Source organism: Nipponia nippon, unplaced genomic scaffold (genome assembly GCF_047370975.1).
Source record: "Nipponia nippon isolate SJK-2023a ecotype South Korea unplaced genomic scaffold, ASM4737097v1 scaffold_15, whole genome shotgun sequence".
NCBI classification, from domain to species: domain Eukaryota; kingdom Metazoa; phylum Chordata; class Aves; order Pelecaniformes; family Threskiornithidae; genus Nipponia; species Nipponia nippon.
This window is the reverse complement of record NW_028262331.1, coordinates 7,471,226-7,491,404: the sequence shown is the minus strand read 5'-3', so window position 1 is coordinate 7,491,404 and position 20,179 is coordinate 7,471,226. Positions and strand designations below refer to the sequence as shown.

The 20,179-nt window shown below is 38.7% G+C and overlaps 1 protein-coding gene across 2 annotated transcripts in view; it reads right to left on the bottom strand.

Annotated features, from left to right (window-relative positions):
- ULK2 (unc-51 like autophagy activating kinase 2) overlaps nt 1-20,179 on the bottom strand; it is a 41,126-nt gene extending 20,947 nt beyond the window's left edge. Inside the window, exons 1-10 of one of the 2 annotated variants that reach the window (XM_087751536.1) lie at nt 19,441-20,179; nt 18,028-18,120; nt 16,723-16,764; nt 7,356-7,388; nt 6,963-6,999; nt 5,233-5,406; nt 4,031-4,104; nt 2,896-2,997; nt 2,485-2,543; nt 2,091-2,173 (exon numbers count right to left, since the gene is read on the bottom strand). In XM_087751536.1, the coding sequence (XP_087607662.1) occupies nt 2,091-2,173; nt 2,485-2,543; nt 2,896-2,997; nt 4,031-4,104; nt 5,233-5,406; nt 6,963-6,999; nt 7,356-7,388; nt 16,723-16,764; nt 18,028-18,120; nt 19,441-19,533 (790 nt within the window). In that variant the 5' untranslated portion in view covers nt 19,534-20,179. The remainder of the gene's footprint in view (nt 1-2,090; nt 2,174-2,484; nt 2,544-2,895; nt 2,998-4,030; nt 4,105-5,232; nt 5,407-6,962; nt 7,000-7,355; nt 7,389-16,722; nt 16,765-18,027; nt 18,121-19,440) is intronic. The other variant, XM_087751535.1, reaches the window with a different exon arrangement.

Here is a 20,179-nt window from a genome sequence, read left to right as displayed (position 1 = left end):
GGGACATCTTACCCAATTATCATGATTTTTTTCTGTATCTGACTTCTACTTAAGCTTTTATGTACAGCAGTTATTTCAGTCATGTCTACACACAAAAATCGATGCCTAGTTCTCAGAAGAGCAACACCTTAATTATGCCAGTACTGATGGATGTTTTCAATTCCAAATTATTAAAAAAAAGAAAGTTTGATATTTCTTGGAGCAAAACATAGCAGGAACTGAAAAGGAAAAAAAAATGTAGCTAGGAGAGTCTCGAGCGTCAAGTAAGGAACTAAACCACCTTTTGAATCCTCCTCTCTCCACAGCCTAACAGATATAGTCTTCTTATCACAAATACACAAGGACCACATGTGATGAATGACTCAATTTGTGTATTTCAGTACTGCATCAAAACCAAGCTTGCATGCGTAACTAGAGAGCAAGGGTGGAGTTTTGTAAACAGAAAAAAAAAAACTGAGCACATCTGACTTCTGGTTGCAATTCACCCTAGGATCTCAGCATCACAAGAGCTGATAGCTTATGGTAAGGAAAGCTGATGGGTCTTATCTACAAAGAGCCTGAAGAGACTTTAAGGTTTAGGCTCTTTCCCACCATTCCATAGATCAAACTTCATGGGTCACCTATCTTGTTGCTAAATCAAATCCCAGTATAAAGCACACTGCTATGGATATAAAATAATAATAATGAAAAAGATAATTGTATTTAGCTAAGTTAGCTTTAATTAACTAAAAGTTTAAGATTAACATTTCCTGGGAGCTATGATAAAACTGCAATAACAAATAGTGCTATAAAATTTAAACAACCAGCATGAATAACATGACATACAAGATGCAGCTAAGAAGAACTAATCAAGATTTAACTTTTCAGTGGTCGTCTTTTAAAAATGCTGCCTGAGTTTGCATTTTAAAAAAAAAAAAAAAAAAAGCATTACTACTATGGTAGTAACAGGTAACCAAAAACCCAGCAATAAAAAAGCTTTTTGAGACTGAAGTGAGTAACAGACAATCCAGCCAGTAAAAAGCACACACAAATCTAAACTCTACTTCTGATTAGTTTTGAAGAGGCAAGAGTTGTAGCCATTCGGAATGATTCAATAGCACTGATCTGAGGCCTTGAAATCTTAAGAAGTTAGAACAATGTTCTTCAACCAAAGATCTCCAGCTAAAGAGGAAAAAGCCAAACACAGCAGTAAACTGGAGCCAAACGAGTTCACTTTTGTTAAGGGGGTATCCATCTAGTTTGTACTAGGTTTAACTTCCCAACTAATCCAAAATGCAGTCCTAAACAGACATTGCAGTAATCTAACAGTATGCGAACTTCAGTGAATGAACAATTTAAAAATTTTAAGATTTTAGGACTTAACAAAATACAAAGATACAACTGTTGTTTCTACTACTCTGGGCTTAAAATAAACCCGTGAAAATATTTCACTAAACCAAAGAAGTCTCTACAGCTAGCAATATCTAAGCGCAATACTAGGAACTAATCTTTGCAAATATAAACAATTTTGATGTAACATCAGATCTCTCATTGCCCTCAGATATTAACCTCAAGGTCAAATCAAATGTGCACAGTTTGTACCCCCATTAACACTGTTATGATATTCGCAGTCTGCAAGAGAAATCAACAGGGAGGAAACCATTTAAAGCAATTTTGCTGCCAAAGTGGGTTCTTCCAGTACTTTGCTATGTTTCTGCAACCAACACCACATGGAGATCAGAGATGTCAGCCCCCAGGCTGAAGCCAAAACACCAGTTAAAGTAACAGAAATAAGATTGTGACATGAAATTTAAGGTATATCAGTTAACACTGCAGAGAGGAAAAAAAGGCCACAATTGAAGGAACTGAACTAATTTATATTTCACTACTCAACAACAAAGTCATAATTTATGTGCATCATTTAATACTGACTGACAGTAGCTACCTAATTATTTCTTTTGGCTACTCTGCCTCCTTTATGATAACCAAGGAGAAAGAAATACTTCACATTTCATGTAATTGGCTGTAGACAAAAGGTCAAGACAGTTACTCTGGTCACATGAATATGACTAACAAGGAAAGTCAAGAGAGCAAAAGGAAAAGTTACATACCAAAGTCCATTCTATCTTTTTGGTTTCTCTGAAGCAAACCCAGCAGCAGGTCAGCCAGATAAGCTGACGTTTCCCTAGGAATACTGCACACAAGAGGAAGTAAAACATGCATTAAATTTCATGCATGCATTAAATAATGCATAACACATTAAATTTCAGGAACTCAGCATTCTGCCATAAGTCTTCACTATACATGCCCTATGGCCTTAGTACAGGACACTTTCAACTCAGAACGGTACAATGAAGGCAAGATGCAACATGAGTCACTGGTATCGTATTACGTCCTTGTCAATATAGCAACATCAAATATTTTTTATGAATCCCAGGCACTCCCAAAGATGAAAAAGTGTTCAATGAACAAATATAAGTGACAGGAAAAGCCATGGTGACATACCTAGGAATCAAATTCCTGTTCTTTTCATAAAACATTCTCAAATCTTGAGGACTATTGGCCTGTCAAATAAAAACGTACATTAAAGCTCAGTTTAATGGAGAAAATAGCTTTCGTACCTATGCACACATACACAAGAAAGAGGCCTTTGCATATGGGCATTAAAGGAGAAAACCCCAGGCACAGCAGTGACTTCAGTACGGAGTATCCTTATATATTTCCTCTGGATTGAACACACTGATCTCATAGACTAAGAACAAGCAACTTCTCCCTTGGTATCCTCAAGTGATCTGGCCTTTGAAGCACCGACACTACACTCGGACATCACTACTTACTTCTGTTTTCATGACTGGAAGTAAAAGCCCTAGGAATTTCCATAAGACTAAAAAGAGGGAAAAGGAAATAAAGCGTTACCTGAAAAGGTGGTTTTCCAACAAGACACTGATAAATCACAGTTCCTATGCTCCACAGGTCTGCTTTAGCATCATAGTGCTGAGACATAATCACTTCAGGGGCCTGGAAAGAACAGGAAAATCTCAGAAGGGAAAACAAGAAAGCAAAGCCACAGCAATACAAATTCTACAGTTGTTCTGTCAGAGCAGTACTAACAGAGACCACTTTCTTGTAAAGAGTAAGTATTTTAAGACAAAATTAACATTTTAATCTGCATCACATGACTTGAAAGGTAACAGGTATATTACACTATCTAAAATGAAAGCTACATTTCAAAAACACAGAAAACTAGAAATGTTGATGTTCTAAAGAAAGCATAGCGATCAGCATGTATGGGAATAAGAGGTAAGCATTATTTACTTGGTTTGGGCAGTCCTCCTTTTGGATAAATAACCAAGCATTTCATAAGGAATACCATTATCACCATTTTACATATACAAAAACAATACACGGGAAAGCAAAATTATTTTACATGACCATACAGCATGGTAGTGGTAGTGCCAAAGTCAGACAGTTCGATGCTCAGTTGACTACCACACTACTTTGTAAAAATTAACAGCGATTAGCTCCAAATTGTTTTTATTAAAACAAAACAAAACCAAACCCCAAACAAATAAAGCAAACCCCACATGTGAGAGAATACATTAAATAACTAGAATGAAAACATCAAGTAGGTTTTTTTAACTACTAGTGTAAAGCTCTTCTAGTCTGTATTTGATCACTTTTTATTTTCTTAGAAACTGGGAAGGAGATAATGCCCTATTTCAGGGGGAAAAAAAAAAAGTATGTAAGTGGGAATGAAACTACTTTGCCCAAAAAATTAATGCTAAGATGTATTGCTTTTTAATTCTCTAAGATTTTTCCTCCCTGCAGCACTAAAAAATTTTCAGTGTCTCTCTGAATTTAACAGTTGTGATCTCCAAATAACAAGAAAAAAAAAGGAGCTAGTAAAACTATGGAAAGGTGATCTGCATGCTGCCCCTAATGCTTCTGAAGCAACATTAGGCATTTGCCAATCTGCAAGCAGTGAATGATTTTGTTCTGGTAGGACAATGTTTGAGATAAGCAACATAATCTGAAACATACTGTCACTTACCATGTACATAGGGGAACCACACAGAGTTGCAGCCATCATGTTGCTATGCAGATAACGAGCAAAACCAAAGTCAGCTATGTAAAGAAACACATTTGTCAATGAAATGAAAGATAATTTTCAAGTTTTTAAAGTCTAGAAATGATCTGTCTCTTATTGAAACCTGCTACAATTACCAGTTAGAGAGAAAAAGACAGGTATAATATATAGCCACCTACACGGAATAGTAAAATCTATGTTACACTGAAGGAATAATGTGTTATCTTCCAAATAGCAAGCCAAGAAACAGCAGCGGCGTCATTTGCACAAACTGCTGCTCAGCCATCTCCCCAGCTGCAGAGCATGCTGTCTGGCGTCAGCAGGAAAGGATTAAAGTCAGTGGCTAAATATAAATGGTTCATTAAGAGTGATGAATATACAATCTGCTTCAGCGAAATCACATCAGGTAGAAGTTTGAGAAGTCAAGTTTCAGATGCCCAAATTTTCCACGTAAGCAAAAGCATCTGCAACTATCAAGTAAGGACAGCAAAAGAAGAAGTTTTGTCTCCTCTGTGCTGTTCAGAGGATGGAGTGAGTTGGAACAGGTCTCAGATTTTAGTTGAGCAAAAGCATGGAAAAGGATCTTCTTAAAAACAAGGTATTTTTAAATGGACACTTAACAGACAACAATGAGAGATTAAAACTCCTTAAGTGTCCTCTGAAGAGGAGTTTGGTAGTATCCTGAACAGTTGACATCTCTCCCCAGCTACAATGCCAAACCTCTTTCTGCCAAAAATAGGTCATAACCTACATTTCTAAACTTCTCAAATAACCCTTAGGAGGGTCTACCACAAAAAAACCCAGCTGGAACTGTGACTGAAGTCTTGCATGCTCACAGTTTTGAAAGGGGCTAATGGTTACTCGAAGTTTCAAAGATTACAGATTTATGTCTAATTAAAATAGTTTAATACTAGAAACATCAGCTAAATAGGTTTCTTTTTCCTGCAGATTTAATCAAAAAGGTCTTTATGACTCAAGCTTTTTTATACTGAGAATCTGCATTACAGCATAAACCCCATTGTTCTAAACTTACTGTCTGATTTGCATCAATTTAATACACACCATATCCAGTGCACCCTTTATGCTTTAACTACTAAGACACTTTTGAGTAGGGAAACTATCCAACAGTGATGATTTACCTTTAGATCAGAGAAAAGCATATTTACCTATTTTGATGCGTATGCCACTGACACTTGACTTCCTACGACTGGCATAAGACAACAAAATATTCTGTGGTTTAAGATCCCTATGAATGATTCCTTTACTGTGCAGAATACGCATAGCTGCTGCAATCTGCTGGAGGAACACTCGGATGGTATCTTCACTAAGAGTTCCTTTAGCTGGAAACAACATACACATTAGCTGATGAGAAAATAAGTATCATTATCTTTGGGCAAAAAGCAATAAACTTCACAGTGATCAACTGTGAAAAAAATGACGACCATCAAATCATAGTGAATTACATTCAGAACAATCCAATCTCCAGTATTTTTCTACAAATGTATATACTCAACAACATACACATCTCCATAGTTTTACATTAGCTAGAGTACTCTGAATTATCTGCTTTTACAGTAGTTTATTTAACTTGGTAGCATAATAATTGTAAAACTTCTCAATCATCATTAAATCCTAAACTCGCTAAAAAGGCAAAGGAGCCAAGAAAATAAAAACTTCACAGTTTAGAACATTAAATGTATCTATAGTCACGTTACAACCTGAAGCTGTAAAACCTGTTCTTAACAGGTTCATAACAAATTATTTGGGGATGTTATTTGTTCATAACAAATTATTATGGGGATGCAGATAACTGCTCTGCTCAAAAATTTCATCCATGATGAAATTTATTTTGAAGGGAAAAAATAAGATTTACTTTTGAAAGTCTGTTCAGAAGGTATTATCTCATTCTGCAGTCTGAAAAAGTACTGAACACCGGGGCTAGATTATACTGTATGAGTCTTTCCAAGGATTTTAATGGGAAGTAAATTAGGCTTTTAATATACACAGTTACCATAACAATAGCTGTTCACAAAAAGATTCCTTCAACATGCTGAAACACAAAGGCAAGTAGAAGAATATTTGCAGCAAGAAAAACATGAAGATTAACATGTCTGCTCAAAATTTTATTTGTAATAAGAATCTACTTGTCATGATTCTGTAACTTCTGTCTTCACTTTGGGCAGAGCCATGCTAAAGGGTAAAATCTCTCCTAAGCCAGAACTGCCTCTTTGTAGAAAGCATTATTATATAAGTAATTCAGTATTTTTAAGTTCACATCTTGGAAAAGAAAGCAGGTGGAATCAAAACACTGGGAGCAGCTCCCAAAATATGACTTTAGAAATAGAAAACCACACATTTTTCAGCATGCTACTTATGGTTACCTACGTCTTCTCCCTCATTTACAAATAAGGGAATGTTACATTCAACTGTTTTGAAAGCAGTGGCAAAAGCATTTTCTGTCTGTGCATTATTTTATTCACCTTCATTGCTACTTTGTTTATTTTATCTTCTATTATGAATGGCATTTAAAAACACTGGGAAATGTTTTTAAACAAATGCAAAACCTTATGTCTTCCTGCAGCTCCAAAATTTAGTTTTCAAGGTTCTAGGGTGGTGTACAAACACAAAACAAACAGCACTCTGCTGCTGACCCTGACTGGAGACAGAATACAACACTAAACAGATTCCTGGTGAATTCAATTACTCTTATAAAGAGGGTACTCTAAAATCACACCAGGGTGAACATGCATTGTGGAATTACAGACGCTCCATGAGTAGAAAAATCTTTAAACCACAAGCAAAAAAATCTCAGAGAAACACCAATGCATTACAGGAATACAGAATATAAACATGTAATGCAATAGCTTCTTGATAAGGAAATATAGTAATCAATTACCTTGTAAGTAATCTGCCAAATCCCCACCATTGCAGTACTGTTAAAAAGAAAGGTTTTTATTCAAAACACAAGCACTGAAATACTCGCTATGTAATTTTTACTTTGTAATCTTTTCACGAAAATGAGAAGATACTTTCCAGCCGTTTGCCTTAAAATTGTTTTATCAATTATTTGTAATTCATAATTTGAGATGTAACACTTCATCAATACTTGCAGTATCATAAAATGAAACTGAATAATTTATGGAACAAACACTGCTGATAAATTTAATACTGCATAGGAAATTAATAATCTAGTTTTCAGAATTGCCTGCTTTAACAAGTCATGGTTATTTTGCAGCTGTGCAAATGAGTTTGTCTAAAGCCAGAAAGAAACATGTGTGTCAACACATACCTCCATTACCAAAAAGACAGAATTGGGCATTTCCTAAAACAGAAGGAGAACAAATCCCATTTAAGAATGCGACAAGACAAAGCCTTTGGTACCTGCATTAACCAAGTGTAACATGAGATTTTTCAATGAACAGACACCTTACATTACAGTCACTGTTTTAGAGGGTAGCAAATATGTACATTCCCCATAATTAAATACTTCACATTTTCAAAAGCATTAGTATATGTAAAAAAAAAAAAATCACCAGGCAATATCCTGAAGACTAAAGCTGTGATTTGAAAGAGCATCATACTGTAAATAACATCAGTTTCCACTGTATGTTGCTCCCTTAGCTTTTGACTGCCTTCGACTGCTCTATCAACACCACCTCTATATTAAGAGCCCTTACAAATAAATAAACATTTGCTATCAGCCATCACTGAAATCAGTCACTAATGGGACAGTAATATGTAGTCACAAATATACTAGACAGAATTACAAACTGTAAGCAAGACAATCTGGCTATGACAATGAGTTTTCTAAGGAGGAATTCCAAAGTTATGTTCCCCGATTCTGGGTAAAACAAGCTTTGCTTCTGCCATCTGACAAGCCGGAGGTCCGTCAGAAATCACAGAGCAGTTAACTGTCTGGAATAAACTGATTCCCAAACATGATTTTGTAGGATAATTAATTCAGAAATCATGCATACTTCTGTAAAGTATCTCCCTCAGTGAGTCACTGGCAGAAGTATGTCTCTGCCATGTACCTAAATGCCTTCTAGCAAAGGTGTGATTTGGTATGGCAGTCCTTGAGATTTTTTGGTATGGCAGTATTGAGGTTTTCCAAAGCACTGACCTCCTTTGACCTATTTGCAACCTGAATTCCCTCTCTTGTAACTGGGCAAGAGTTACTGAAAGACAGATTAGCTAACTTCTACTGTAAATTATCTACACACTCCACAAAAATGCAGTAAAAATGGCTGTGCTTAAACCCAACCATAACAAGAACATTCATCTTTTTTACAAATATTTATTTTGTTGTGAGGGAAGAAAGAGCCTACCTGTGCCAATAATCAACATTGTTTTCCACAAAGTCTCCTGCATAAAATAGTCTTGTTTTGCCTACAAAGTTGAAGACACTCAGAGATCTTTTATAAAGTAAAAGCCTCCGAGCTGACTGAGTAAGACTGAAAGAACACAAAGAAAACTAGAAGGAAACATAAGGCAAGTATACAATAAACAGGATGATGGTTTTAGTTACATAGTATGTTACTTCCCTTTCACTTTAAAAGGGACATTGCATGGCAAAACAAAAGCTATGAACTTAGTCACCTTTCTCAGTGCTCGTATTAAAACTTCAGCACACGTTCTATTTGATCACACTGGCAAGAACCACCACAAAGGTGCCATTTTCAAGGGCACGCTAACAGGTCAGGCTAGGAAGCTTTAAAAAGAAAAATAAAGTAAAAATGGGCCCATGGGCCCAGGCTAAGGAAACCAGCTACCCTGAGTATCAAACACAGCACAGAGCACGTGGATGGTGCAACCCACTAAAGCTGATTTCTACCAGTCCACCACAGATACAGATATCCACTACAGATAACTGTAGTAAGTACAGTTCAAGATGAACCGGATGTTTTAAGGTTAATTCAAGACTGTATTAGGCTGCTTCGCTTTCTGGAAGCATTTAGTTTAGCCACTCTCGTCTGTGTTACAGAAATGCATTTGAGGTTCTTTCCAGCTCAGAACATCAAGCACATTACAGATTTGTTTACATTTGGAAATTAGCTTCAAAGAAAGCAAGTTTCTAGGAACATTAGTCAAATCTGTTGGGAATGAAAGCCAAACTCCAACCAATATAGAATATTAAAGCAGCAGTAGATCACATTTCAGGAACTCACAATTGTTCAATGTTTCTGTAACAGCTGTGGCCAACATGAAGCATAATTTGCAATCCTATAAATGCCTCAAAACGTAAGTGCATACATTAAAGCAAAAAAAGATAAGTAATTACTTGCTCGGTAAATTACTGAAAATACATAATGATAAATGTTGTTTCTTTCTACATTGTTCCTTTGCAACAACATCTTCCAAGACAGAAACTCACTCTCTTTCAGGAACCCCAAGGATGCCAAACAGCAACTCTGAGATCCCAATTTATCAAACCGAAAATTCTGCCGAGGATCACTTCACTTAAAGGACAACTGTGATGTGTAAAAGAATAACACAGCTAAGAAGCATGGAAACCGTCCGTTCTCCAGTGACAAGAAAGAAGCTCAGCTAGTGGATTTCCACCCGAACATAGCAATCCCATGAATCAGAAATAGATGTTCCACAGCGTCAGTGCCTCCACTACACAACACACTGTACAAAAACAGCAGCTTATGGCAGTATGTAATGCTCAGCTCATGACAGACATTTATTCACCACAGAACTAAGAGAATGTCTTTTCTGGATTCCCTTGGAAACAAAGTCCTTCCCAATGAAACTGCTCCCTTCAGAAACACCGAGCTGATGATTTGTCCTGTTGTACTAGCCCTCACCTGTTTAAAGAAAGTCATTCCTATAGACCACACTAGATTTCCCTCAAATAGCATTACTCATCTTTTTTTTCACTGATATTCTTGATTAATAATAATCAAAAAAGTCACTGGGTTAGTCATAGTAAGAAGTAGAGTGTGTTTCCTTATTGTAGCCTGGATAATCCTTTTTTAATTAAATCAGCAGAGTAGATTAGAGGTTTCACAAAGAGTTTTCCCAGACTGGTCAGGAGTTGTACCTAATTCATATTGCAGAAGTAGTATTTTGCCCAGTACTGGTACCAATCTCCCCAGCTGCATCTCGTCCTGACTTTAACTCACAAGCAAACCCTTTTCAATATCCCACCAATGCAAGCTTTAGTTCAGAACAGCTGAAGTTGTTCATCCCTTCACAGGTGCTCACATTTGGCATTACAGTTCTTGGCCAGCCTGACTGGGAATGTGATCTCCATTTTGGGAATACATTCAGAAAACACAAGTCAATTCTGTAGACACCTTTTTCCCTTTTAAATTACTTTGCTGAAAAATAAAGCCATCTCTATGATCACTCTCTAGACTTGTGATTTCTGTTGACTTGCTAAGCAGAGCAAAGTGCTCAAAAAGGAAAACATTAGTAAACCAGCATGTTTCAGATCTAACATTCAAGAATAAAGCTGACCTAGCAAGCTATTTTAAACTGCTTCTCGAAACAGAGAACAAAGCTTTCAAAAATTTACACTGACATACAGATCATGAAATTACTGCAGCTGGAGTTGTTCTGGCCTACACTTCTACCTAGAAAAATAATCAAGCAAAACAAATGTATGTTGTGTTGCAACAATTATGGAACAGTTTTGCCCAGCATGCCTTGCTTTGTTGCTTAAAGTTTCCTTGACAAAAAACTACTTTTGCTCCTTCTTATTCTGAATCTAGGTTTTACTTACAAGTTGAAGTAAAAGATAGCAAAGGTTAATAGGAAACCATTTCACAATTCTGAAAGCTAACAGATAAACCTACTAGAAAGAGATTAAGAGGCAACATATTTGCCAAAACTTGCTATGTTTTAATCCCAGACTTCCAACAGTTGTCCCAGGGGATGTGAAGCTCCAACCCAAATCACAGGCTCAGTGCAGTAGTTCCATTTAAAAGACATTAATTGAAAAAGAAGTCAAAACATCCATGGTTACTTCTGACAGCTGTTGCTAGAACTCTAACGTATTGGCAGAAACATATCCTAGATTTCTTTTTGGTTAGGAAGTCCTCCTTTAGAACAAGCTGAAAGTCTGCAAGGAGCTCTTAGTGAGCTGCCAAAGCAGAAATTGTGGCAAAGAAACAGTTACTACGTTTTTGCTCCAAGTTTATAGATTCTGTTTAGCTGCAGTTTATGATTGGACTCCCAAGAGCATTAGGGTTAACCTGATGGCTTGTCCACTGCTATTATCTGATTGATTTTCTGCTATGTTAATTTGTGCTATATTTGCTTTAATTTTTTGGCCAGGAATACACTCATTTTTTCTGAGCATTAAATACATTTGGCTAAAGTTCTAATGATTTAATGTAAAAGGACTGGTCCAGATCTTTTTAAGGTTGTTTCTTGCTGTAGTACAGATACTCTTGTTTTGTTTTGCCAGCATACCACAGCAGCAGTTTCTAACATGTTCAGCTCCTATCATGTCTAAAGGACTGAACATTTTGTTAGTTCTGACTAAATGTTAAGTCTCAGCCTAAATGTCAGTTGACATGTGCCTGTAGGATTCAAATAGCATGCATGCTGCCAATTATTCACATAAAAGAGCAATCAGCCATGAAGAAATGTACCACAATAGCCGTATCACTCATTTTCTGTTATGTGAAATGCTGTACTTTAATATATATGGGAGGTAGTGAAAGAGACTGGCCTGCTGCACAACACAAAGGAAAGGCAAAACTGTTCACAGCACACCAAACATTTGACATGCTCACATACTTGAAGATCTTCTGAAACAGTTTTGAAATACAAATTATAGCATCTAGGCACAGCAGGTAAGCTAAGGACTATGTAGTAATTCCAACTGTTTGGTTCTGTGGGCCAAAACAAATTCTAACTGGTTGTCCTTAGCCTTCAACGCCTACACTGGCGTCATTCCTTGCAGTCCAATACTGTTGTAACCAACCTTCCAGTTAGCATCAGCTGCCAGGTAGTATTTCAAAACCTTTACAATTTCTACAGGGCAGGATTTTTCTTTTTATCTGAAAACTTCTCTGGACAGCATGTTTTCATATGACTATTTCCACACACAGTGAGGATGGAAACTGACAAACACAGAGGCCTTAATCAAGGAGCTGAGGGAAAAAATAAAAATATTGAGACATCCTCATTCAAACAACAACAGTTCAGAAACAGCTATGATGAGAGTATGGAGGCAATCAAAGCTGTGAAACACCAAGATTAAGAGCACACACCAGAATGCTTGAAGCAACCACCTCAAGAAACGTATGCAATGTAAACCAGACCAACTGGAGTCCTTGGGTAAACCAAACAGCAATATTTAATTCCCACTGGTAAAACAACAGGTACAGATAAACATGGTTCCTTCCATAAGCCTCCCTAGGAAGACCTCATGGGCGCTTGCGTATAAGTAAAGGCTGAGGTGTAGGTGCCAGAAGGACCACTGGCTTTGTTCCCACTAGCTTTCACTGCTTTCAAGGACAGCAGAAGCAGCTGCAGTTATTTTGTCTGCTATGTACCAACAAGCTAAGACAAGAAACAATTTCTGTTCAGATACTGTTTCTCCAATAACACACTAGAAATTAGTTCTTCCTAAACTACTGTTCAAATAGCAAACTTCAGACTCCATACAGTGAAGACATTAACTCGTTCTTCTAAAATGCTATCTCAAAGATACATTACAGGTTTTCATTCTGACGGCTGACGTTCTAAAGAGGTTTTGAATTAAATTATTTGCTAAAACAGGCACTGTCTGGCACTGTGTAAGAGATTAGTTCTACTCAGCACACACTTGGGATCATGAACTGCACAAAACTGTAAATTCATGTCCTAAATATAGCACATGCCAAATAACTTACTGATACCTTCATACTTTAGTATAATGCTTTATCCAAGGACCTCAATGTACTTCATGCTGGTGAGTTAGAGGTTATTTTAGACTCCTTTTGGTTTTGAGAAACAGTGGGCTCCATTTCCCCAATTAACATGATCCAAGACTGATCTTTTGCAGGATGAATGACATCCCATAGCAACACCATGAGAAAAGAGTTGCATTCTTATACCATTTTAGAGATTCAAGAGATTTTTTTTATTCTTGAAAGAAAGAATACCAAACTCTTGCCCAAGAACGTAAGTAAAAAATGTCTCAGGAGGTTATGTCTTGCTATACATCTATTATCTTCTCAGGGTTTTATTAAGCATTTCACTTCATGAAAAATTAATTTCACATTTAGATGTGAGCTGCATATGCTTATTTTTCAGAGCCCTACTACTGCAAAACATTTGCCTCTCACAGATGGAGAGTTCATATTTAAGTATCTCCACAAATGCCTTTGGTCTTAGATCCACTGGTCTCCACACCCTGCTGTGTGCAGAACCCTGGCCCTCTGAGATGGCACAAACAACAACAGTATGCTCTGCTTACATAAAATGCTTAACTGCAGATCAAACCTGCCAGTGTTGCATGTAACCACCTTACGGAAATCAAGGGCAATTATCGTGCTGGCACCAGAACAAAAGATTTTTATGCCGACCAATGCACATACAACATTAGCGGCACACCAATTCATTCGGGTATGTCTCCAGATGAATGGGCATTTCTAGTAATTTAACTCAGTGGACTCTACACATACTAAGTAACGTATCAAAATGGTGTTCATAGGAACTGAAGCAACAGCAACGTGGAAGGTTTTAAAATGAGCAGAATGGGTCACAAGTTCTCCTTGGATCTAATTAAAACCTTAATGGTGTATGTATCTTTATTACACTGACTTGTGGGACTGGTCACAGATCATGCAACAGGAACACAACCATAAATGAACAGAGATGAAAGAGAGAATCTAACTACCTCCTGTGAAAACAATTCCAAAGGAAGCCTTTTGCAATATGTAATAACCACCCTTTCATTCTCAAACTTAAAAGATATATTCCAAATTGCTATGCAGGGATACAGTTTTAATCTAAAAAGTACTGCCATTAAGTACAAATAATTTCATTTAATATTATGAGATGTAAAAATATTTATTCTTCATTGCAATTAATTTACACTTTTTTCACTTAGTTTTGCCACTTACATTGCACACCATCTTTTCTATCTGAAAACTCAGCACAACAATCAGTTCTTGGATTATTCAGCTAAATGGTCTGCCAAACACTGCATCTGAAACATGAGCATTTTCTTATTTCAAACTGTCTAAGGTTAAGAAAAACTTCAGACCAACAGAACTATAAAAATAAAACAGACTCCCAGTCACACTGAGAACTTCCTACTGTGACAGACTCCACTGGCTCCAGCACTGAGGAAAAAAAAAATAGCTTCTGTAACTTAAAAATTGCTTGAAATCCTAATGTCTTATCTGCTGTACCGTATCACTATGTTCACAATACTATAGCAAACAAAAAGACCAGTACATGCTAGAACATGAAATGCTAAAGAAAATTAGTAGGTGTAACAGCCTACTAGACATGTGAATGCCTTGCATAGTGTTCATTCTTGCTGGGTTATAAATTAATGTAATCATACAAGTTAAAGATATATAATATTTCACAAACATAGCTCTGTGCAGAAAGGGAAAAGCTTATTTGTGCAAGTGTCACATTCTTTAGACCATATTTTGTAAAGCAATTTCTTCTATACAAGTAACATCATACTGCCAAGCTTTACGGTTGCCATGAATGTATTTGAAATATATCCAAGGTATGAGACACAGGTTTTCCCTTCTCTTTGCTTTCACTGATCATAGTATCTAAATGCAATAGTCAGTGACAAGCAGTAACACCCCCTTCTCAAATGGAGAAGACGCGACTGATCATTCAAGAAGTCCTGTCACTCTAAGGGCACCCTTTCCTGTGGCAGAACAGAAAAGCATAAAAATTACGTTTTTAAATAACCTTTAGGTAACAAAACCATAGACAAGTGTACGGCTCTGTCCTCCCTTCCCTTGTGGATGTTCTGTGCATAAATCAAAAGAAGCAAGAGCCTCCCCAAGGCTTAGAAGATACACAATGTTAAATTATCAAAATACATATCTAGTCAACTACCCTCAGGTTGAGCTGCAATGCTTAGTAAGTAATCTTCACATATAAACAACTGTAAATGATAAATCTGAAATTCAGCTGCTTACTCACACACCAACGCCCTCAGTCAACAATTCCAGTTTCTTTTAAGATGTCTGGATATACTAAATTTAGGATGCTGAGAGATTATTTCCACTTAGTAATACTCAGGAAAGCCTGGTCTCTTCAAGAAGCACAAGAGACTATACTTTCCCTCTCAGAGCAGCCAGTATCATTCAAAATGCAGAGTTCTGAAGCCAAGACCCAGAAGTGAAAAGAGGCTATACATCCAAATGGGAAGTTTTGATGCATCATCTGTTACTACATGAACACTATCGCTTTGTACCAGAAGTCAAGAGAAGTTAGTACATGTCCTATAGCACTACACACAATAAAACCTGAGCCTGCCTAATGTATATCCTATGAACACAGATTTCCATAGCTACACAGATACACATCTACATATAAGCTAAAAACCTTTTAGGACGCAAACGTGTAAAGACAGAATACATTGAAGAATGTCAAAATGTCTATTTTGCATTGTTTTACCTATGCAATGCCCCAAGGGTGGTTCTTAATAATTTTTCATAAATGTAACTCTGTATTTAAGATTAGAATTGAGCCCAGGAGATAAATGTATAGTTCTTATTCAAGCAGAACAAATGGCTGCATAACCTACATCACATTATATTTAGCTTTACTCAACACTTGCAGGCCTTCGGATACAAAAAAATGTACTTCCTACTAAGTAGAATACATTACTCTAGATAGGCTAGAAAACTAACTCCTTCGCCTTATCAGGCAGAATCCTGGGAACAAAAAGAGGAAGACAATTTGAAGCAATTTAATACTTATTTCTGCAACTTGAAAAGATTCAAATGTCTGCTTGGCTTTTATACTTTATTCTATCCTTTTGAACACAGGCAACAGCAATATATACATGTGTGATCATGATCTTCTACCTCCTTCAGTTCTTCCTCACCGTGACATAGGGCTATACAATACATTTCTTTGTTACAGAGATCTCAAAGATCCTGCTCCTTTTCTGCAACAGAGTATTTTAAGTTACATTGACTTCTGAATGTCACTTGCTCCATCCATTCAGATCAACTCCTACTAGTACATTTTCCATCAGGTGTATTCAGCCGTTATCCACAAACACCCACTTTCCAATTAAATTATAGGGCCAGGAAACAAGGCTAATTCAGGAGAATAGTTACTGCCACCGACAGAGCTCCCAGCCCAGCCAGCTGATGCTTTTTCTCTGGAGACAGGACCAGACTACACAAACAGCCTCTGCAGAGGTTCTCGGGCTGCCACTTTCCCCTACTGCCTGGAAGTAAACCATACTCCTCACGGCTTTCTATCCCAACTGTGCATCCTGTTTATTAATAAGAGGCAATACAAAATAAGTGCATAGTGTGTTGAAGACGAGAGACCTCCCCCTGCCACCGCCAGGGAACTGGATCTCTTTTTCTAAACACCAAACTGATTATAGCAACAAAATATATGGCCATTCAAAATTTTCTACTAATTATACATGTATATGCATTATATTTTAATAAATAAATTTCAATGAAAAAAAAAGGCATCAAAATATATTTTACCTGGACATCATAGAGAGCTACAATGTTCTCATGCTGAAGTTCCTGTAAAACAAAATATTTGTATTATGGAAATAGCCTGTTGTTATTATTTTAAATTTAACATGCCAGGTGGTAATCAAAGAGAACAAAATTTTACAAAGAAAGGTAGTATCTTTTTTAGACTATTTAATGGAATTTGGAGGAAATCCCAGCTATTTAGACAACATTTACAGGAATAGGAAATTAGGCAGTATCTTCAGAGGTCATAAAAACATTTGGTTCCAGAATTCATTTTTTATGTCTTGTTACAGAAAGTACTACAGCACAAGATTCCTTAATGAGTACTGAAAACTGACTAAATTTAATTTTATAGTCTCACACAATTTCTTGCTTGGTGGAGTACCAACTACACTATTTTCAAGTCAACCTTACCATTTTACAATAAAATGGAAATAAAACGAAATAACACCAAATAAAACTCACAGGACAGCTCGTGCAATCATTTTTAACTGCTCAAAAAAGCATCTGTCTTTGCTAAGTACTTGCAGCACATTAATATACCCAACACTACAATTTCTGGTATATAATAAATATACTAGAATATAATATGTATATATTAGTGTATAAAATAGTGATGTAACTCAAGAAGCTTGGAAACATGGAAAGAAAGCATCACTAATTATTACTGCAAAGCTATGTAAAATGAGGTGCGGTGAAGTTCAGAGAGCGGAGAATGCTAAGAGACCATCCAAGGTGACATTTCCGCAAAACAGCACTGAAAAACTAAATGATGCTCTGTTTTATTTCCTTCATTAGAGCCACATTACACATTTTAAGCCAATTAACACAACTTAGAAGTAGGAAGACTGCTTCAGGAATCCAATTCAGCCTGCCAATTTTAGCTTTCAAGGCATCTTTGAGCAAAGAAGATGAAAAAAGATCAAAGACTGATGTTTTACCCTCAGCTACGACTTCTGTTGTATGCACTGCTTGGGAAAGGTGCCGCATTCGCCATCCTGAAGGACAAAGTTTTCTACATGTGCAATAAGCAAAGCACAGAGACTGGTTCTACAACAATTTTCCACTTTTAACTATAAAAGCATCCCCATAACCTGTTCCGAGACCATTTCCAGAACTAAAAAAGTATCTTTTCCTTTTTTGTTTTCTTGGTCTTTTTAGTTCTGGATTTCTCCTGGAACTAACAAAGAAACAAAAGGCAGAATAGCAATTACTGTGATACTACCCATGACCCAGAATGAACTAGGTCAAAAGTCTCTTTTCCTTTTCAAGTAAAGCGGCTTTAAAAATCACCACAAATTAACATACCTTTAAGATTTTTATTTCTTTTCCAAGTAGGATTTGTGACTTTGACAAGTTCTTTTTGTTAATACTCTTTATGGCTACTTCCCAATCAGTTTTCTGGAAACAAACAAACAAAAAAGTATTGTGAGTTTTGTTTTGTTTTGTTTTTTTTTAACTTTATCCACTAACAACTAGCTAGTAAAGCACTGGAGGAAAAGTTGCGAGATCACCCCTACTCACCCACCAGTGATTACTACATCACATGACACCATCAAGAACTATTTCATTCCACAATAGCTCAGGCAGCTATTAAAATCCAGCTGCAGCTACACTGCATTTTCATGGATTCAAAAGCATTTTAAAATAAGAAAAAGTAAGTAATCATATCCCATTTATTTCTTGGTAGTGGTGCTATGCATCTGCTTCTCAGTCCTCTCTCAATGATCAAGTTACTTTAACGACTTCCCATTTTCAGTCTTCTTACGCTCTACAGCTGAAAATTGCAGAAGAAAACATCTGATTTTTTTTAAGTAAACATATATTGTCTATTTATATATTAGCTAAAAATAAACTGCCTATTTATTTGTAAGGTGGAAGCACCTCCATTGGCCTTTAAAGTTTCTGTTTTCCTTTCCCCCTTCTTTTTTAAACCCAAAAATCACTGCAGTGGGCCTCTCCCAAGTTATGAGTACTACCCTAATGCTCCTGAAGGATAAATCTGAAGAGTTGTTTGCTGGAAAGCAGAGCACTTCAGGCACCAACACCAGAATAAACTCTCACAGCATCAAGAAACCATAACGTAACTATGAATAACCGTGGTGATTAGCAAGCCACTCCAGGAAACCAGACACCTCTGAATTTAAGAAATCTTCAGCCAATCCCAAAGGAGACAATTTTCCATTAGATCCCTCGTTATCCAGCGAGATAAACATGACCCTCCTGACAAACAAAGGGCTCAGCCTCCCATACAGCTGCAACTCTCCACTCGCCGTTATGTTAGGGAGCTACCAAACAGCAGAGAGGAGAGGTGGGAACCAGATAGGTTGCTGGTTTTGTAGGGGAGGGGGAAGAAAATAAAGAAAAAATTAAAGGGGGGGGGGGGGGGTGTATGGAGGCCGGGAGCCGGCTGCTGGGCTCCGCGGCCGCCGAAGCTGCAGGCCGGCCGCCGGGGCTGCCCCGAGCGCAGGCCCAGCCCCGCGCCCCGCCGCCCCCGCCCCGGTACCTCAGCCCACCCCGCACCTTTTCTTTCTTTCTTTCTTTTCTCCCCAAACACCCAAATCACGACAAAAGTCCCCAGCGGACCCCGCCCCAGCTGTCACCCACCGGGAGCGGCTCCTGAGGGCTGCAGCCCCGCCGAGCGACCCCGGCCCCTTGCCCGGGCCGGGGCTTGTGTAACCAGCCCCGCTCCGGCTGCGGGCGAAGCCCGTCGCTGTTTACCTTGCGGTGGCGACCTTTGAAGACCACAGCAAAGGCTCCGTGTCCTATCAGGTCCTTCTTGCTGTACTCAAAGTCCCCCACCACCTCCATCATCCCTCAGGGGGGCATGAAGCCCCGGGAAGGAAGGAAGGAGGGAAAACAAAGGGGCTCTTCCTCCAGCCGAGGCAGTTACAGCCGCCTCACGGCAGCCGGCGGCGGGGTGGGAGCCTGCCCCTCTCCTGGCTGCCCCCGGCGGCGGGGGCAGCTCCTCTCATACCGCGGGGGCAGCCGCAGACCCCCGGGCCGGCGGGGCTGCTGCAGGGCGTCTCCGAGGCGAGGGGCTCCGTCTGGCATGAGGAGGGCAATGCGGGGAAGGGGGGGGAAGGATCTCAGGGGCCGGGTGTGAGGGGACAGCGCGGCATCGGCGCCGGGACTAGGGGCCTTCTCAGCGTGGAAGGGGGCTCCGCGCCCTGCCGCTGCCCGCCCCCATGGCCCCGCCACAGCGGGGGCTGCCGGCGCCGCGGCCCCCCTCAGGGACCGAGCTCCAGAGCATCCAGCAGGGCGGGGGGAGGCGCGGCCCGCGGCTCCGGGGGTGGCTGTCGCTGTCCCCCCCAAGAGAGAGGGGGAAGGAGCGAGGGTGCAGACGGGGGTCTCTCAGGCCGCCACCGCCTCCTGGGGCTCCCGCCGCTCCACCAGCACCTCCCCAGCAATCCGCACCCCGCTCGCCTCGGCTCCGACTGCCTGGGCCTCCGCGCCACCC